At 51.6% G+C, this 19,965-nt stretch overlaps 2 protein-coding genes across 2 annotated transcripts; both read left to right on the forward strand.

The window, feature by feature from the left end:
• Positions 1–868: 868 nt before the first annotated feature.
• On the forward strand, positions 869–11,463 carry N7533_011750 (acetyl-CoA synthetase-like protein; the record flags this gene model as incomplete). The annotated part of the gene is made up of 4 exons (XM_057108400.1): positions 869–1,345; positions 1,398–6,008; positions 6,096–7,940; positions 7,987–11,463. The coding sequence occupies 4 exons, from the start codon at positions 869–871 to the stop codon at positions 11,461–11,463; spliced, it is 10,410 nt and encodes a 3,469-aa protein (XP_056955778.1).
• Positions 11,464–13,327: 1,864 nt separating this feature from the next.
• Positions 13,328–17,083, forward strand: N7533_011751 (uncharacterized protein; the record flags this gene model as incomplete). The annotated part of the gene is made up of 4 exons (XM_057108401.1): positions 13,328–14,116; positions 14,330–15,411; positions 15,464–15,804; positions 15,924–17,083. The coding sequence occupies 4 exons, from the start codon at positions 13,328–13,330 to the stop codon at positions 17,081–17,083; spliced, it is 3,372 nt and encodes a 1,123-aa protein (XP_056955779.1).
• Positions 17,084–19,965: the final 2,882 nt, after the last annotated feature.

The following is a 19,965-nucleotide window of genomic DNA, read 5'->3' on the forward strand; positions in this document are numbered from 1 at the left end:
ATTGCCAAATCTGGATCTCTAGTCACTGCAACCGTTGCTTGACAGAACAGAGGTAGATTGCCATGCACGGTACAGCTAATCCCAGGAAGTTGAGAGGGTCTTTCGTTTCTTTGATACAGTAACCCAGAAAAACATGACCAAAGTCCCCAATCTGGAGTGCACCACAACGCAGTGCTGCTGAATACAAAGTATAAGTGTAAGCTTTGTTTCCTCCGCACTTGTTCCAGTTTATATCAATAACAGGTGGATCGAACTCCCACTGCTCATAGCACCAGACTAAGGGAGAACGTATTGTGAGATGGAAGTAAAAAAAAAGACATAATGTTCGCGACTACTGATTGCAGCCTTCGGCCATTCCGTGTTTGATTGTTAGAGACGATGTAGCCGTCACTCCTCCCCCACCTTTCACCTTTTTCTGCCTTGTTTCACTCGTGCGGAGGCGCTATCGGGTATTTTTTTTTTTCTAAGCGTAATACCGTACTCTACAATCAAGACCCGAAACTTAATATAAATTCCTCGAATACGTAGGTCCATATTAGGTCTGGTATTTTATTTTGATTCGTCTATTTGCGATACCGATATAACTGGGTTATATGAACGGCAACCTTCCCCGGATGCTCTCTTCTCCCTCGAAACTCGAGGTGAAAGTTACTCGTGAACTAGTAATCACATACTTGTTAATTCATTCTATCTGATTCATACGTGGGGCTTTGAAAAGGCGCAAGAGAAAGGAGAAATAGGAAGAGGAAAAGACATCAGAAAACCAGAAAGGACAAAAAGGCTTAACATGGTGAAGAGAATATCGAGTCAAAAGCAACAAATGGAGAGCGGATCATATCAGGATACTTACCCATCCCCTCAGCAAATCATGGAGCGCTCCTGGAGTGCAGAGGAGGAATGCAAATCATGTATCTTCCCAGTCCTCGACGGTGACACGTCAAACGAACCGCACGTCGTGTCGCAAGATATTACTATCTACAGCCTGCAAAAGATCAGAGCCTTCTGCGACAGTAATGGGACCGACCTGACTTCTCTACTCATCGCCGCGTGGTCCATCGTTCTCCACAGGTTTTCTGAAATGGATGTGCTTTACTTCAGTCTTAATTTGTCAGGTGCGACAATTGGCATGACCACTTGTGTTCCTGACAGCGTGCAATTGCTTGCGGTGACAGTGAACCCCGACTCCCCCATCAGAGAGTTACTTCAATGCAACAGCAGTTTATATGCTCTAGACCTTGATTCGAGCCGCATTCACTTCAACACCGGCGTTGAAATCCGAAAGAACAGTACAGGGGGACCACTGCAGCTGAAGCTGAATGACAGAGTCAGCGTTATAGATGGTCAGGTCGGTTTTAGTCTAGACTCAAGGTGGCGGCAATAGACTGACAGATTGCAAGGCCCAGCGATATGACTTGTTGCTTGTCATGGAAATATGTGGTGAGAAGGTGCATATGCAGCTAGAATACAGCACTTCGGCCCTCTCCCACCGACAAGGAAGAGGCATAGCGGGCTCTGTAGCAGAGGCAATCCAGTGCTTTTTCCGGGATCCAGGTCAGATAGTACGGGATGTCGACTTGGTCGATCAGCAGAGTCGGCATGATATATCGAAATGGAACAGTCGAAATATGGCCACTTCCTATCATCGCTCAATAACGGAAATAATCCATGGAAGATCGTGTGCTCAGTCAGACGCACAAGCGATTTGCTCCTGGGACGGCCAGATGACATACGCCCAGCTGGAGAAGCTTTCCACCATATTGGCAGTGCATCTGCAAAAAGCGGGGATTGGAGCTGATGTGATGGTGCCTCTTTGCTTCGAGAAATCTATTTGGGCGATTGTGGCAATACTGGCTGTGCTCAAGGCGGGAGCTGCATTTGTTCCAATGGATGCTTCCAACCCGGTGGCGCGTCTGCAGCAAGTCATTTCGCAGACGCATGCGACATTTATCTTAGTATCGGAACAATACACGACGTTGCTTACAGGGGCCGCAGACCACATACTCACCATCTCTGGTTCCCTTATGGGGCAACTGCAGGATACCGGCCCACTTGCACATACCCACGCGCAACCACACCATATTGCATATGTGCTCTTTACGTCGGGCAGCACTGGGAACCCGAAAGGATGTGTAGTCGAGCATCAGGCTTTAGGAGGCATCGTAAGTCACGGAAAGGCATTACAGATCAGCTCTGGGTGTCGGGCGCTACAGTTTGCGTCGTACAGCTTTGGCATTTCTTTGGTCGAGATATTCTGCACACTGGTTGCGGGAGGGGTGGTTTGCATTCCTTCCGAAACTGAGCGCATCAATGACCCTTCGGGAGCAGTACGTCGGATGTCGGTCGATTGGGCTTTTCTGACTCCTTCTGTGGTCAATTTCCTCAATCCTAAGAGTATGCCCACGCTTAGAACGTTGGCTGTTGCTGGCGAGCCCTTAAGCAAGCGCATTGTCGAGAATTGGGCGGGGGCTGTCCATCTAGTGCCGGTATATGGGATGACGGAATGGGCAGGAATATGTACAGTCCAGCCGCAGATGACACCGACCATGAACGTCCAAAACATCGGCACATCGCCCAGTGCAAACCTCTGGCTTGTTAATCCTGACAATTATGAACTGCTCGCTCCAATCGGAGCTATTGCTGAGCTGCTCATCGAAGGCCCCTGTCTGGCACGGGGTTACCTTGGTGATGCTGAGCGAACAACTACAGCGTTCATCACAGATCCGTCTTGGCTGCATTTTTTCCGACATAACGGGCCGTCTACACTCTATCGCACAGGCGACCTCGTTCGGTATGGTCCTGATGGGACCATCAACTATGTCGGACGCAAGGGCCTGCGGACCAAGATTCGAGGCCAGCGGGTTGAGCTCGGAGAGGTGGAATACCACGTTTGCCGCCACTTCCGCGATGCCGCCAAGGCCATTGTCGAGGTGGTGGTCCCAGTGGGAGGCACTGCGTCTCCAGTCTTGGTGGCATTCGTTAGTTCTAGAGAAGGGAAAGCCCGCGAGCACCAGCATATTCACGGAGATTCTGGCCCTGGTCTAATCCTCGATGATTCTGATCAGGCATTCCGACTAAATGCTGCGACGACGGATTCAGCCATCCGTAGTCTCTTACCTGATTATATGGTCCCGCAGGCTTATATCCCTTTGAAATATGTACCGTTGACAGTAACAGGGAAAGTAAGCCGCCGCACCCTGAGGGAAGCTGCAGGTAAACTGTCTTATGAAGCTTTGATCTCATTTACCGACACCAGAATCAAGAAAGAGAAACCAGGCTCGGACGTTGAAAAGTTTCTCCATCAGCTGGTCTCACAGACTCTCAGTCTACGATCCGATAGTTTTGGCGTAAATGAGAGCTTTTTCCGACTCGGAGGCGACTCCATCAGGGCGATGGATTTGGCGGCTCGATGCCGAGCTCATGATATATCAATCACTGTGCAGGATATCTTTCGTGAGAAAACCATAGCCCGTCTATCCCTATGCGCAAATACGGATGAAACAAGCACGCCAACGCAGTTCAACGATAATACCGAGGCAGCGTTTCTTCTATCTCCAGCCCAGCAGAACATAATTCATGCAGTATCCAGAGGCCAATGTCAACCTATTCAGACAATTTGTCTTCAAATGGAGAGGCAGACTTCTCCTGAATTCATGGAGACCACAATCTACGAGGTTGTCCGACGTCACTCAATGCTGCGCGCCCGTTTTGCCCAGGATGATGAGGGTTACTGGACTCAGAGAGTTGTTGACGAGCCCCGAGGAGCATATGGGTACAGCAACCGCACTGCAACCAGCAAGGAAGCCGTGTCCGACATTACAGCCACCGCTCAGCGAGTTTTAGATATCAAAAACGGTCCTGTATTTGCTGCTTTATATATTCGTGATGACGGAGGCAGTCAGTTTCTGGTCCTTTTCGCCCATGAATTAGTGGTGGACCAGACTTCGTGGAAGATCATTCTGGCAGATATTGAAGACCTTCTGAGCGGAAAAAATCCGTCAGACAGGCCAAAGGCACAGCCTTTTCGGGAATGGTGCTGTACTGAGTTGCAAAACAATCGTGCTCATCACGTTGTTTCCCGCCAGGCTATGGCTTCAAAAGTAGCAGATTCAGCGGTGGACGATTCCCTGGCCACTCACAAGTGCCGCGCGACTGGGAGCGACTTCACGATACCGCCAACGGTTTCGCACTCGATTCTCACCAAAGCGAGTGGAATTCTCCGGGTGGAGCCCTTTGAAATCTTTCAAGCTTTGGTACTCCATTCCTTCGCACGGACTTTTGAAAGTCGAGAGCTGCCTGCGATAAAAGCTCAAATAGATGGACGCGAATTGTACCACTGCTCTGGTGGTGATTACTCATGGACTGTGGGTCATTTTAATACGCATTTGCATGTTAAAGTGCCTTCTCATGGGCAGCCCGATCTTCTAGACTTTCTACGTCAGACGAAGGAGAGCTGTCGTCAAGACCACAACAGAGGGGACACACCGCCTTCAGTCAACGGGGCCGCGGTATTGTCGAGAAAGAAGCCAATAATCCTTTTCACCTTTGCCACACCTACGCAGCGGCGAGGAGCGTGTGGCAGTACTCTGTGGCAACAGGTGTCTTTCCAGGCTGGAGAGTGGCCAGGGTATATACATAATGTCCTGCCTCCCGCATTCACGGCGGTTAATGTTTGCCTCATCAATGATCTCCTGGAAGTCTCTTTTAGTCGAAGCGACGCACTGCCTGACACAGAACTTCAGCGCTGGGCCCACGAATGCGAGCAATCTGTAGACGAGGTTGTGGAAATAATACGGCAGGGGAAGCCTATTTTCATTCCCAGAGATTTTCCACTGCTCGAGATAAGCGTCGCTGACCTGGACTACCTCCTGAATCACCGCCTGCCAGCAATCGGTCTTGACCAGAAAGATCTGGAAACGGCGTATCCATGTTCACCCATTCAGCAAGGAATGCTGCTAAGCCAGGCACGCCAGCCTCAATCCTATCAGTTATTCTTCATTTGGGAGGTCACTGCGGTAGGTAACACTCACAAAATCGATAGTGACAGGCTCCAGGCTGCCTGGGTACAGCTGACCCATCGCCATTCCGTCCTGAGGTCAATCTTTATGGAAAGTGTTTCAAAACACTCATTCATACAGGTGGTTTTGAATGCTGGCGCAGTGCAGACAGCACTCATAAGATGTGCTGATGCTGATGCGTGTGGTTCTCTCTATGCAAACCGGCAGATCTCCAAACAGAGGCGAGAGACGCTACCACGATTCACAGTCTGTGAGACGGACAGCGACAGAGTCTTGTGTGCTCTGGAAATTAGCCATGTGCTTACTGATGCCACCTCAATGGCCATTTTGCAACGTGACCTGACTCTAGCATACGACGACCAGCTCCCTATCTGTGGGAGAGCAAGCTACGGAGACTACATCGCATTTTTGCAAAGTGCATGTGAAGCTCCTGCCGTCGAGTATTGGAGGAAGTATCTTGGTGGCTGTGGCCCCTGCGTATTCCCGCGGCTGCGCAACGCCTCATTATCTTCTGGTGACACCATAGAACTGCAACATACCCATGTGCCACTGGGAGACGTATCTAGGATCCACGACTTCTGTGCTGATACAGGTTTCACAGTATCGAATGTCCTTCAGCTTGCTTGGGGACTGGTACTGCGAGCTTTCACAGGGCTGAACTCGGTGTGCTTTGGTTACCTCGCGTCGGGGCGAGGAACTCCGGTATCTAGAATAGAAGACGCCGTGGGCCCATACATAAACATGTTAATCTGTCGCTTGGATTTCAATGAGTTCAGGACACCCTTGCAGATACTGAGTAAGCTCCAAGTGGATTTTGCAGCGGGATTGACTTACCAGCACTTCTCGTTATCCGACCTTTTCCACTCAATGGACCTCGCAGAAAAGTCGATGTTCAACACATGTATGACATTCTTCTCGGAGGAAAGTCAAGGCAATGACTTGGGAGAAGGGAGTCTGGCGATTCTAGAGATGGAATCTTACCTGCCGAGCGAGGTGAGGAAATTTCCATCAGTGATCCTGAGGGCAAGAAGCGTCACGAGGATCATTACCCCATAATCACACAAGCTGACATTGTAATAGTACGATGTCATGATCGAATGTAGAACAAAAGGCCGTCGTCTGACCGCGGCGCTGCGTTATGAGACGGCGACCGTATCTGAGAGACAAGCCACAGAAATAGCACACAATTTGTACCAAGCGGTGTCTGGCATTATGGAGGGCGAAGAAATCGCCAGAGTATCACTGTTAAGCGAATTAGACCAAAAGCGGCTAAGAGAGTGGAATGGAGAGGTGCCTGAGCGGGTGGAGCGGTGCGTGCACGAGCTGATTGAGGAACGGTGCCGAGCCCAGCCGACGGCGCCGGCTGTGTGCGCGTGGGATGGTGACCTGACATATGGCGAGCTGGATGCACTGTCTTCGGCGCTGGCAGCGCATCTAGTCGAGCGTGGGGTAGGGCCTGAGGTGTTCGTGCCGCTATGCTTCGAAAAGTCGCGGTGGACGACAGTGGCAATGCTTGGGGTGGTAAAGGCGGGCGGCGCGTTTGTGTTGTTGGACCCATCGTATCCGCAGGCGCGGCTGCGGAAGATCTGCCGAGATGTGTCGGCTGAGCTAGTTGTGGCATCGGTGCACAACAGGGCTATGGCGGCAGACCTGGCAGCGCAGGTAGTAGTGGTAGGCGACCACGAGACAGTATGGCGGAAACATATCATCAACTGGGCAGGCTCTGCAGTGGCGCCCGACAATGCGCTTTACGCCGTCTTCACCTCCGGCTCCACTGGCTCCCCCAAAGGAGCGGTCATCCCCCATAGCGCTTACTCCACGAGTGCATTGTCCCACGGTCAACGTCTGTCCCTGTCCAGCCGGTCAAGAGTACTTCAATTTGTTTCATATGGATTTGACGTTAGCATTGCTGACTCATTAACCACCTTAATCTTTGGCGCGTCAATTTGTGTTCCGTCTGACACAGAACGAAGAAATGACTTGGCCCTGACAATCACGAACTACCAGGTGAACTGGGCGCATCTTACCCCGTCGCTGATCAAAATCCTAGAGCCCGAAGCTGTGCCGAACTTACAAACTTTGGCTCTGATAGGGGAGCAGATGTCGAAGGCAGACGTTGAGGTTTGGGCTTCCCGGGTACAGCTGATAAATTCCTACGGACCGGCAGAATGCAGTGTTGTGAGTACTATACTATCAAGCATGAAGCCAGGTACAGACCCTCAGAATATCGGGTACGCAACAGACTGTGTTGCCTGGGTAGCAGACATGCAAAGCCACGAGAGATTAGTCCCGATCGGAGCCGTGGGTGAGCTGCTGATTGAGGGACCAATTGTCGGGCGTGGCTACCTCAACGATCCGGAGCGGACGAAGGCGGTGTTTATCGACCCGCCGGCTTGGCTACGCCAGTTCCGTGGGAGGAACGTTACCGGACGATTGTACAAGACAGGCGACCTGGTGCAGTATGTGGAGGATGGGTCATTACGCTTTGTCGGGCGTAAGGACACGCAGGTCAAGCTCCGCGGCCAGCGTATCGAGCTGGGTGAAGTGGAGCACCACGTGCAGCAGTGCTTCCCGCGGGTGTGCGATGTAGTGGCCGAGATAGTCACGCCGACGGAGGCTGAGCGGCCGCCGCTGCTGGTGGTGTTTATCCAGACAGACAGGCTACACCAAGAATCGCCAGGCAATGCTGCCTCTAACAGCAATATAGAAGATATCCTGGCTGCGCCTACTAATGCCTTCCGCGCGGATATCCCTACTGCCAAGGCTAACCTCTATAATGTCGTGCCAGCCTATATGGTGCCAGAGCTTTTCCTTCCCTTGATTGCTGTGCCGCTGACAGCTACTGGCAAAATTGATCGTCACCGGCTGCGAGACCGGGCTGCCGGTCTGTCTCGAGCAGAGATCGAGGCATACCACAGCCTTACAGTAGCCAAGCGCCCCCCCTGCCACCCTAATGGAGCAGACATTGCAGCGGCTATGGGCGCAGGTATTAAATATCGCGCCCCAAACGATTGGCGCTGACGACAACTTCTTCCACCTTGGTGGTGACTCGATCTCAGCGATGAAGCTTATTGGCGTTGTCCGCGAGGGAGGTCTCGCACTTACCGTGGTCGATGTGTTTCACCAGCCGAGACTGTCGGATTTGGCACGTGTTGCCCAGTCGACGTCGGGGACGCCCTCGCACATCTCCAATCTTCCGTCCCCGTTCTCTCTACTGGAACGCGGTGGCGTGCACGATGCTGTCGTTCAACTGGCCATCGACCAATGCCAGGTCTGTCGCGGCCAGATTACCGACATTTACCCCTGCACCGCCCTGCAGGAGGGTCTCATTGCCCTCACAGCCAAGACAGCGAGGGCCTATATTGCCCACTTCTCTTATCGCATCCCGACTGACACCGAGCTGGTTCACTTCCGAGCTGCATGGAACACGGTGGCCATCGCCAATCCTATTCTCAGTACGAGGATCATCTCGCGCGACCCGCTGGGAAGCTTCCAGGCAGTTGTGCCAGGCGAGCTTCCGTGGGTGCTCTACGACGATGAGGAAACGTATTTGGCAAAAGCCACATCATCATTCGGGCTGGGCGAACCCCTAGTCCAGGCGGTCGTCGTCACGAACCGAAGCTCGAAGAAGGGACCACGGTTCATCCTGACGATGCATCACGCGTTGTACGACGCCTGGTCTCTGCCGCTGCTTCTGGTGCAGGCTGCAGCGGCCATCCGGGGCGACCTGTTAAAGCCCCGACCTTTCAGCCCGTTTATAGCGTATCTCTGCGACTCAAAGACAAAGGCTGATGCGGATGTCTTCTGGCGGTCAAAGTTCACCGAGCTGGAAGCTTCTTGTTTCCCACCGCTGCCGACGCCGGCATACACTCCGAATCCAACCATGTCCGCCACGCATACGATAAGCTTGCCCCACGGCCCGGTGGACGGTTTTACAGTGTCCACCAAGCTTCGGCTGGCCTGGGCTTTGACCCTTTCGCAGTATTCCAATACCAGCGACATCGTTTTTGGACTGACTGTCACGGGCCGTGGGGCGCCGGTGTCGGGCATTGAGCAGATGACCGGACCGACCATCGCCACCGTCCCTCTCCGCGTCTGGCTGGACAGGGATGCCACCATAACTCAGGCCCTCCAGCGAGTGCAGGATCAATCAATCGAGATGATGGCGTTTGAGCAGACTGGCCTGCAGAATATCCGCCGTCTGAGCGATGAGGCGGCGGCGGCTTGCCGGTTCCAAAACCTGCTGGTTATCCAGCCGCGCCAAAGAGATGACATACCGGACCTGTTTACAGAACCGGATATCCTCGCTGAACAAGACGCATTCATGACTTACGCACTTACTATCCTGTGTGAATCCGAGAGCGGCTCGGTGAGCGTACAGGCGACATATGATCCGCAGACGATCACGACCACAGAAGTGCAGCGAATGCTTTACCAACTGGCACATATGATGGGACATATTTATCAGCAGCCGAACAAGCTAATCGGAGATCTGAGCAAGATAAGCCGCGAGGATTGGAGGCAACTGAAGGAGTGGAATGGAGAGGTGCCTGAGCGGATGGAGCGATGCGTGCACGAGCTGATTGAGGAACGGTGCCGAGCCCAGCCGATGGCGCCGGCTGTGTGCGCGTGGGATGGTGACCTGACATATGGCGAGCTGGATGCACTGTCTTCGGCGCTGGCAGCGCATCTAGTCGAGCGTGGGGTAGGGCCTGAGGTGTTCGTGCCGCTATGCTTCGAAAAGTCGCGGTGGACGACAGTGGCAATGCTTGGGGTGGTAAAGGCGGGCGGCGCGTTTGTGTTGTTGGACCCATCGTATCCGCAGGCGCGGCTGCGGAAGATCTGCCGAGATGTGTCGGCTGAGCTAATCATAGCATCGGCGCACAACAAAGCAATGGCGGCGCATCTGGTGGCGGACCGTCTAGTAACTGTGGTGTCTGTTGGGGTTAGTGACACTACATGGCGGGACAGGAGCAGCCTAATTGTCCCGTCTTCCGTCAGCCCAGTGAACGCGTTGTATGCCGTGTTTACCTCTGGCTCCACTGGTACCCCTAAAGGACTGGTTATCCCGCATGCTAGCTTTTGCTCCAGCGTGCTACCATATATGGACGCTCTCCGCCTTACAAGTCAATCGCATATCCTCCAGTTCTCGTCATACGCCTTTGATATTAGCATTATGGATGTCTTCATGTCACTGATAGCTGGCGCATGTGTCTGCATGCCCTTCGAGTCCTCCCGGCAGACTGATATCAACGCCGCCATAGGGGCATACCAGATCAGTTGTGCTAACATTACTCCATCCTTGTTGAGCACATTGACACATGAGAGCCTTCAGGTATTACAAACAGTGGCTGTTGGGGGTGAAACTGTCTCCGCTGCTGCAATGAAAAGCTGCAGTCCACATGTTCAACTAATAAATGCCTATGGGCCTGCTGAATGTTCTGTATCAGCCACTGTTCAGACAAGGCTGAATGAACGCTCAGATCGGGGGAATATTGGCCATGCGATAGGATGTGCATGTTGGGTGGTAGATTGCGAGAGCCATGAGAGACTGGTACCAATCGGAGCCGTGGGTGAGCTGCTGATTGAGGGACCAATTGTCGGGCGTGGCTACCTCAACGATCCGGAGCGGACGAAGGCGGTGTTTATCGACCCGCCGGCTTGGCTACGCCAATTCCGTGGGAGAAATGTTAGCGGACGGTTGTATAAGACAGGCGACCTAGTGCAGTACGCGGAGGACGGGTCGCTGCGCTTTATTGGGCGCAGGGACACACAGGTCAAGCTCCGTGGCCAGCGTATCGAGCTGGGTGAAGTGGAGCACCATGTGCAGCAGTGCTTCCCGCAGGCGCGCAATGTGGTGGCCGAGATAGTCACATCAGCAGAGGCTGGGCGGCCACCGTTACTAGTGGTATTTGTCCAGACAGACAGGCTACACCAAGAATCGCCAGGCAATGCTGCCTCTAACAGCAATATAGAAGATATCCTGGCTGCGCCTACTAATGCCTTCCGCGCGGATATCCCTACTGCCAAGGCTAACCTCTATAATGTCGTGCCAGCCTATATGGTGCCAGAGCTTTTCCTTCCCTTGATTGCTGTGCCGCTGACAGCTACTGGCAAAATTGATCGTCGCCAGCTGCGAGACCGGGCTGCCAGCCTTTCTCGAGCAGAGATCGAGGCATACCACAGCCTTACAGTAGCCAAACGCCCCCCTGCCACCCTAATGGAGCGGACACTGCAGCAGCTATGGGCACAGGTATTAAATACCAGGCCCCATACTATTGGCGCGGATGACAACTTCTTCCACCTTGGTGGTGACTCAATCGCGGCGATGAAGCTCATCAGTGTCACCCGCAAGGGCGGTCTGGCGCTTACGGTAGCTGACGTCTTCCGGTTGCCAACTCTTGCCCAACAGGCCGCATCAAAATTGAGTGACTGTTCAAGGGTTTAGTAAGTTGGAGGGAGTCTTTGAAGGAAATCACTTCAAGGAGTCCTTGGAGGGTACCGTTGATAATAATTAAGGGAGTCGCTGAAAAAATAAATTGTCAATAATTTTCACTTGCTGGATCCCGGTAGGGCTCCGAAAGGAATTAAGGAATGCGAATATTGTTGAGATACCATCTTGGGCCATAAGTTTGAAGACACCGCCTAATCGGGTAATTCTGCCATTTTACCCACCTTACATTCAAATATATATCTTGCATGCAATATGCAATATTATTGCACCAAATTTTGCTATAATATAGAATCATCAATTACAAAATATATAACAAAATTTCAATTGCTAAAACCAAGTATAGTAGCCACGTGCCTTACGAGTCTTGTTTACACGCTGAGGCATCGATCTAATTATACTATCAATTCTATTTTGATCTAGCGCATCCCAGGCCTCCGATATACACTCCCTAAATAGCTTCCAATCTGCCTCAGATGTACCACAATGTAGTAGATTAGGATAGAGCTCATATAATTTACGTTTGAGCATACGCCACACGGGTTCAATAGGGTTGAGATCTGGCGAGCGTGGCGGCCATTCTATAACGTGTATACCATAACGTTCAAACCATCGCTGAGCAACATAGGAGCGGTGGATTTTAGCGTTATCTTGCTGAAATATAGTTCCAGGTTCATAGTGTTCAATAAACCCTTCTTCATGCGCTTTCAGGTAGGGTTTCGTTGTATAACCACCTCCGCAACCTTGCTGTCCTTCTGAAAAGTCACGCTCCATAATCACAAGTTTTGTACGTCCTCTGAGCCATATTCCAGCCCAAACCATTTGACAAATATCCTTCACATGAACCTTAACTTGCACCATTCCCTGCCGGTAAGCTTCTTCTCTAAGCCGGGTAACGTATTGGCCGTTTAAATTAGGAATACGTTGAACGCTGCATTCGTCGGAAAAGATGAAGCTTTGTAGTTGGGAATTGTAGCGTTCAGCCCTCCAATTTCGGCAAAATCGGACTCATTTGCGGGCGTTCTCCCTCGAAATTGGGATACAACGTCTTGCTCGATAGCTCTAGAGGAATTTTGAACGTAGGAATCGCTTGATTGTTGATCGAGATGGATGACTGGGTATACGGGCGCTCAGCTCACTAAGGCTTAGCCAAGACTCACGGCGTGCAAGTAAACAGGTGTATTTGATAGTAGAGTACCTATAGACTTTAGGGGCACCTGGACGAGGCGGTGATTTGAGCGTTTGGTGCTCTCGGAACCGTTTGATTGTAGAGTATGTATATTGTTGAGCGTGCGACGTTGAACTCAGCAGCCATTTTAGTAGGTGATACACCACATTCATGAGCGTATATAATAGCTGCGCGGGCCTCAGATGAAAGCTCACCCCCTGGCCTTCGATTGCCACTTATTTCAGTGCCAAACCGACGCATATTGGTGGTGTAGGGGATAGTTGAAGAAGATGGGTGGGGGGGGGGGTGACGCGAAAATCGCGCTAAAAAATAGCGCGATGTCTTCAAACTTTTGGACCGCCTTTGTATCATCCAATACATCCAGCTCTTGTGATAATAATACTTGAGGTTTTGGATAATACCCTGATCTAGGGGCTGGTAGATAGATGTGGCTGTTGAGTATCGCGGTGGTCAAAGCTTATGGCGGGACTAGCGATGGACATATAAATGATATGTTCTATTCGGGATTGTTGCGGAGAGCCCCTCCCCCTTGCGTCGGGTCCACGATATTCCGTGCTTATAATCGCACACAGATATTGCTCGTATATCCTCTCCTTCGAAAGGAACATTGCCGTTTCGAAGGAGAGTTGGGCTCTCTTCGCAGCGGTTTCTTCTTCAAGAGTTCCTCTTGCAATGGTGCGACATAGTTCCGAGGCCCCCAGTACTACTCCTGGGGGACAGACCACCCTGGGCTCCTCGTTCTATCCACCGGAGTATATTTGGAATTCTCTCTCTGATACCCAACGCGATTCATTTATGTCCACAGTGTCCGCTTCCCTCGTTGCGGGCGACGGGCAGCGTAAGCGCCCACGTATAGATCTCACCACAGAGGAGGATATCGACGACGGTAGGGTTCCGTCTCTTGTTTTGCCAGTCCTCCCCCGCTTCCCCGGTCTCGACCGTGCTGCCATTATAGCCGTTTTTGAACACACCTTCCGCCCAAAGAAGGACCTCATAAAACTTCGCAGCCCCGAATTCAAAGCCTCGGCACCGGATGGCGAGTCCTTCGACTTGAAGTCCACATCGTCTGGCCTGCAATTCCGCAAGGTGGTTTCAATCAAGGACTGGGGCAATGACGCATCCCTGTGGGCCCACTGCTTTAGCAATTATATCGCCATCTGGTGTGATTTCTTCGCTGCCAAGCACTCACTATGCATCAGTGGAATGGTCCTTTTCCACCGCCGTATTTGTGACCTTGCCAGGGCATATAAGTGGCAGGAGTGTATTCTGCAAATGGCCTTAGACCACCATCAGATGGTCGTCGATAAAGGCGACCTTGCCGTTTCTCTTGGCGACTGGGAAATTGGGAAAGCTCTCGAAAGCTCCTACCTACGCCCGGATAACGTGCTCCCAGCAAAGACAGCGCCGACTACCCCAACCACACGGTCAACGCGCTCAACCGCCGCCTCAAACAACGATTCTGTCATCTGTGAAAAGTTCAACTCTTTTGCTGGCTGTCACTGGCGAACATGTCACCGTAGGCACGTCTGCTCTAAGTGTGGCAACGAACACTCTATGATAAGCTGCAAAGTGAAACCAGCGAGTTAGGACCACGCCGCGGTCTGCCTTGATATATTTCAAACGCTATCACCGCCAACCAGCTGGCCAGCCCCGCGTCCCAACACTTCTATTCAGTTTGAGATCTTTGACTCTTCTCTCCCGCCCCTGCGTGATTCTGCTTCCCCTTTTATCAGTTCAGTGTGGGAAACTCTCCTTGAACGATATCCTGGCGATCTAGGGACTATTTGCAGCGGTATTCTCACATTCGGCTGCCGCCTTGGTTGTACGGGCCAGCCGACAGACCGCCGAACATCTAATCACCATATTGAGGAACCCTCTATTATCACCCAAAAGCTCTCCGATGACCTGTCAAATCGTCGAGTGCAAGTTTGCACTGGTCCCGCTGTTGTGTCTCCACTAGGGCTCGTACCTAAACAAGACGGAAGCTGGCGCCGTATCCATGACCTTTCCTACCCGCCAGGGTGCAGTGTCAACGAGTCTATCCCGGCTATCGCCTCTGCCATACAATACATCTCCATAGATCACATTTTCGAACTCACCCGCACCTCTGGACGAGGATGCTTTATCATCAAACGCGACATCAAAGATGCTTTCCGCAATATCCCCGTCGCACCGGCCGACCGGCCTCTCCTAGCCTTTTCGTGGGATAGCAAGACATACATGGAGTGTTGCCTTCCATTTGGTCTTGCAACTGCACCCTTCATCTTTAATCTCTTTGCTGAGGGTCTCAACTGGCTTCTGACTGCCTACTTACCTGGGGCCTCTATCGTCCATTACCTTGACGATTTTATCACTGTTTTTCCTCCTTCTGTAGGAGATGTTTCTCAGGCTATCGCCGAGTTCAATACCGTATACATTCCTCTTACAGATGCACTAGGCATCCCAAGGAATAACACCAAAGACGCCGCGGGTACCGTGGTCAATGTGCTTGGGATCGAAATCGACACAACACTTCTACAGGCCCGCATGCCTCGCGATAAGCTAACACGCGCATCTTCTGAGGCCGCGTCGCTATTACAGCAAAATCGTGTTTCGCATAAAGCCTTGCAACGTGTGATCGGTTTCCTCCAACACTGCTCAATGGTCATTCGTCTTGGCAGACCCCGCCTCCAGTCGCTCTACAGCGACCTCGCATCTTTCCCACCTCACCAGCGCTCTCTCCGCCGCCTATCCCATGATAGCCGCGAGGACCTCGCGTGGTGGACGGACACAATCCCGTTTTTCAACGGAATCCATTTCTTTAAGAAGAGCCGCCCCCCTAGTTGCCCTCTACACAGACGCGTGTGACTCCGGTCTGGGCCTCTTCTTCTTTTTTGCGCCCTCACGGGACTCCGCCGGAGACTGGTTGTCTGCAGCACCTTACCTGCCTTCCACTCACGCCGCTATTGTGGACGCCTCCTCCGTCTGCGCTAGCGAGGCCCACATCAACACCAAGGAGGTTACCGCAATTCTGCAGGCCTTCCTTCTACACAGCCTCCATTGGGCTCATCATCGTGTCCTCGCTTTTACGGACAGTGCCGTCGCGTTCCATGGCCTGTCTAAGCAGGCACTCCGCGGGCCGGCCCATCGCCAACTGCTCATGCTTTTCAGTATAGCAGCCGCCCTTGACATAGAAATCCAGCCACACTGGCTACCTTCATCAGAAAACCTACTAGCTGACGCATTATCCCGTTCCGACTATGGTTCCATCGCTGACATTTGCCCACAGTGGACGAGCTCCTTTCCCTTGCTCCGCCAGCCTGGTTCTCCAGCCAGCCTATTTTCGTGAGTGCTGGTCATGCTAAGCTGGTCTGGAATGGTCTGGCAGAGGGAACAAGAAAAGGGTACCGCTCCGCACAGCGCTCATACACCCGTAGCTGCGCCCTCAATGGATTACAGCCATGGCCAGCAACAGCACCAGCGATCTACACTTGGCTCACGGAACGACTGCTGGGCGCAGGTGGGAGCCCACCAGTGAAGCCCGATACAGCTATGTCTGAGCTCTCAGCGCTCCGCGCGTACCACGTCGACAACGGTCTTTCCGATGCAATTTTTGACCTCCACGCCAAGCATTTTCGTCGTATGGTCGATGGTGCTCGCCGGCTGCAACCCCCGCGCCAAAAGCGGGTTCGCAATCCAATCCCACGCACCTCAATTATAACCCTATCAGGGAATATTTCACATCTACCTGCCCAGCCACTGAGGCTCTCAGGGCCCCAGAGAGACGATCTCAATCTTGCCGTGGCTGCCCGGGTTGCCTTCGCCGGGTTTCTTCGGTTCGGGGAATTTACATACTCAGCTGCTGAGCATAGGAATACGCAAATCTTTGTTGCTACTAAGTTAACCCGGGGGGATATCAGATTCTCCCCTACCATGGACCACGTCCTCCTCACTTTAAAGAGAAGCAAGACCGACCGAAACCACGAAGGTGTTAATATTGTCCTTGCAGCGACAAACGACGCGGCCTGCCCCGTTGAGGGACTTTCTAAGCTATTCCTTCATGATTCACAACCTTCAACTGCTCCTTTGTTTACGCTCTCCTCCGGGCCATTCACCTCAGCCGCCTTTCAACGCGCCGTTATCTCCAAGCTCAAACGCTCTGGGGAAGATACCACAGGACTAAAAGGTCATAGTTTCAGAAAAGGGGCAGCCCAACACGCCCACGATTCGGGCCTGAGAAGTGACCACATTCAAGCCCTCGGAAGATGGTCTTCCGAAGCTTTCCGTCTTTACTTCACGACGCCCCCAACAACACTGTACACCTGGAACCGTCAATTCCAGACCGGTCATCCAACTCCGGTCTCCTCTTCCTCACCACCAGCCCCTCCACCATCCTTATTTGGCCCATCGGGTCATTTGGGCCCGCCTGCAGCCCTCGCGGCGCTGTAGTCTTCTGTCAAGGAGACCTACATCACCATGTTCGGACTGCAGGTGCCCCGTACGGGCCAAAAACATCTCACGCGTCTTCATTGTAGCAATGGTTGGAATAGATGATATGTTCTATTCGGGATTGTTGCGGAGAGCCCCTCCCCCTTGCGTCGGGTCCACGATATTCCGTGCTTATAATCGCACACAGATATTGCTCGTATATCCTCTCCTTCGAAAGGAACATTGCCGTTTCGAAGGAGAGTTGGGCTCTCTTCGCAGCGGTTTCTTCCCGCCCACCGCGGAACCCTCATGTATGTACTAAGTATGCTTCCGCATAGCTTTACTTCCTCCTGAAATATACGGAGTGCTACGGGCCCGCCTGCAGCCCTCGCGGCGCTGTAGTCTTCTGTCAAGGAGACCTACATCACCATGTTCGGACTGCAGGTGCCCCGTACGGGCCAAAAACATCTCACGCGTCTTCATTGTAGCAATGGTTGGAATAGATAGATATATTCCCACTTTTGATAGTAACCTCAACAAGAACACTACAACTACCTATCTCAACACAGGTGAAACGCGTTCCACCGCGGTCAGCTAGAAGAGTCGGCCGGAAATAGCATCATGGACTCGACCCAACAAGCCGATCACGTACAGCCTCGAGTTCATGCCACAGAGTTTGTCCTCGGAATATAATAGATGCACGCACAAATTTTGAGATAAAGCCAATTCTTGTTGACAACTGGGGTGTGACTGTTGCGCAACGTTGAGCACCAAATGTTCACGATGCGAAGTCGTCGCAAGGCCACAGCGGCGGAGTTTCATGCATCACCCTAAATCCGCATGTCTTCGATAACAGCACACCGTTTTGATGACCAAACGACGATGGTCAGGTTTGTAACAAAGCCCGGGAAAACCCCTAAATTTCGGTGGAAAGGATGGCGCAATGAGCTGTACGGTTGGTGGGGTCAGTATCACTCCCCCATCAAGACCCTTTGCTTCATTCCATCTTGACATGATGCCGTTTGTTACCGTTATCCACTTGGCCATGCATTACCGTTCCAGCTTTATGTTCCAGGAATAGTGGTAGACCGCGTATAAATAGCCGATAGAGCCGGGATTCCAAGAGGCACGCCCAGCGCAAAAAAATGGCCGATTCCGCGGATGTTGGCTCCAGCGACGATAGCTGCGAGATGACGGAGGCGAATCAGCAGCTAGAAAGCGAACTCCTTCAATGCCAGCAAAGCACGCCTCCGGCTATTGTGCACTTACGACGTATGATTTCACTCGGGATCTCGCCTCACTATGTGAGTCACTGGACCACTGCCGATGCATTCCGAGAATTATATCAGAATTGGTACGTATCCTCATAGAGCTGTTAACGATACGATATCGGCACTGTTTTCCCATATCGTCAATCGGCATCGTCAACTTCGAAGTCTGCCGATATCGTATCGGCAATCGACATCGACAGTTTTTTGAACTGTCGATACGATATCGGCAAATGATATTATCGTTGGCGATATATCGTCACCGGTAATTGGACAATAGGGGAATAGCTCCTGGTCCTAGATATAGGCAACTCTACTACAAAGAGAATGTAAGCTTAGATACTCGTTAATTAAAGCAATCCGCCTCCGTTGTGCAGTCCTACGTTGTGTTGTTTTCGTACTGTGTGGCTATACAGTCAACTCTCGTGGGCTGCACGCCCTCCCGGGCAGAGGTTTTCCCTTGCACACACCCAATGTGTGTAGCCCATGAGAGTATTATGTCATGATTATATAAGATATACATGAAGCTTTTCCCATTTCGGTTTGAATCTTATCTCATCCCATCTACCTCAAGCTTCTCGAATGCATTGCTTACAGCCTCAATTAACGCTATATTATCCTCTGTGCGAAGTACAACCCTTCCTATGTGCAGCTCATAATGATAGATCTAATTAATATCTTAAAATCACCACATCAGATGGAGCCCCTGGTCCTGGCCCAAACATATATATCTCATGAAGATATGCCTCTGGCATCCAATTAATTATTCCACCGAATTTCTCTTGAAACATACTACATAAGCTTTCTGGGTAGGCTTAGACAGTAGATCAAATACAAAGATACGCAGGGCTTTTCTCTGAACATCAGTTATAGTCGCATTTGATTGTTTTGGATGGGATATCTTCGCTGAAAGCACGACCGAAGATCAGACGGAAGGGGCGGAGGGAGAGGCAGCGAGGTAGAATCCTGCATTATGATTGGTCGGGTATGCTGAGTAAGCGAGGATAAGGGGAAAGAAAAAGTGTGCAGACCATGAATGGTGCAGCCCACGAGAGTTTTACATGTAAAAGTGGGGCAAATATAGCCCGGGCACGGGAAAAGTGTGCTGCTAACAAATGTGTGCACCTCACCGGCGTGCAGCCCGCGAGAGTTGACTGTATATTTATATCTTTTACTTTGCTCTCCCGTCCTATGAACTAACTCTGCTACTGCACAGTACATGTTGAATCCGTGCTAAGTTGCTTCCATTCTTCTACGCATACATGAATATATAAATATATATATATGTTACTTCGTTGGTCTTTTCCTGCCAACATACTATCATATTACCTGGTCTATTCTATGGCTATACCTTCCTTCTTCCGTTATGCTATATGGCAGATTATCCAGAGATCATAAGGGTTCAACCCTATTTTATGGTTCAACTCAGTTTAGACGCGACGCGTTTCAGAGGCCGGGACGCGTGCCCCGGCCTCTTCGTTGACAGTGACCTGTTCTTCCAGAAACTAACCAACTCCACATATGACTCTTTAGCCCTGATTCTACTGAGCCACTGGGTCCATATCGACAGTGAGCTGCAACCAGCAAGCCGTATTCATTCACACTGCACCAGTGGCCCCGTGAATCCAACACAAA

Source organism: Penicillium manginii (genome assembly GCF_028828005.1).
Source record: "Penicillium manginii strain IBT 31320 chromosome Unknown utg000008l:1.0-3226943.0:1.0-3228205.0, whole genome shotgun sequence".
Taxonomy (NCBI): Eukaryota; Fungi; Ascomycota; class Eurotiomycetes; order Eurotiales; family Aspergillaceae; genus Penicillium; species Penicillium manginii.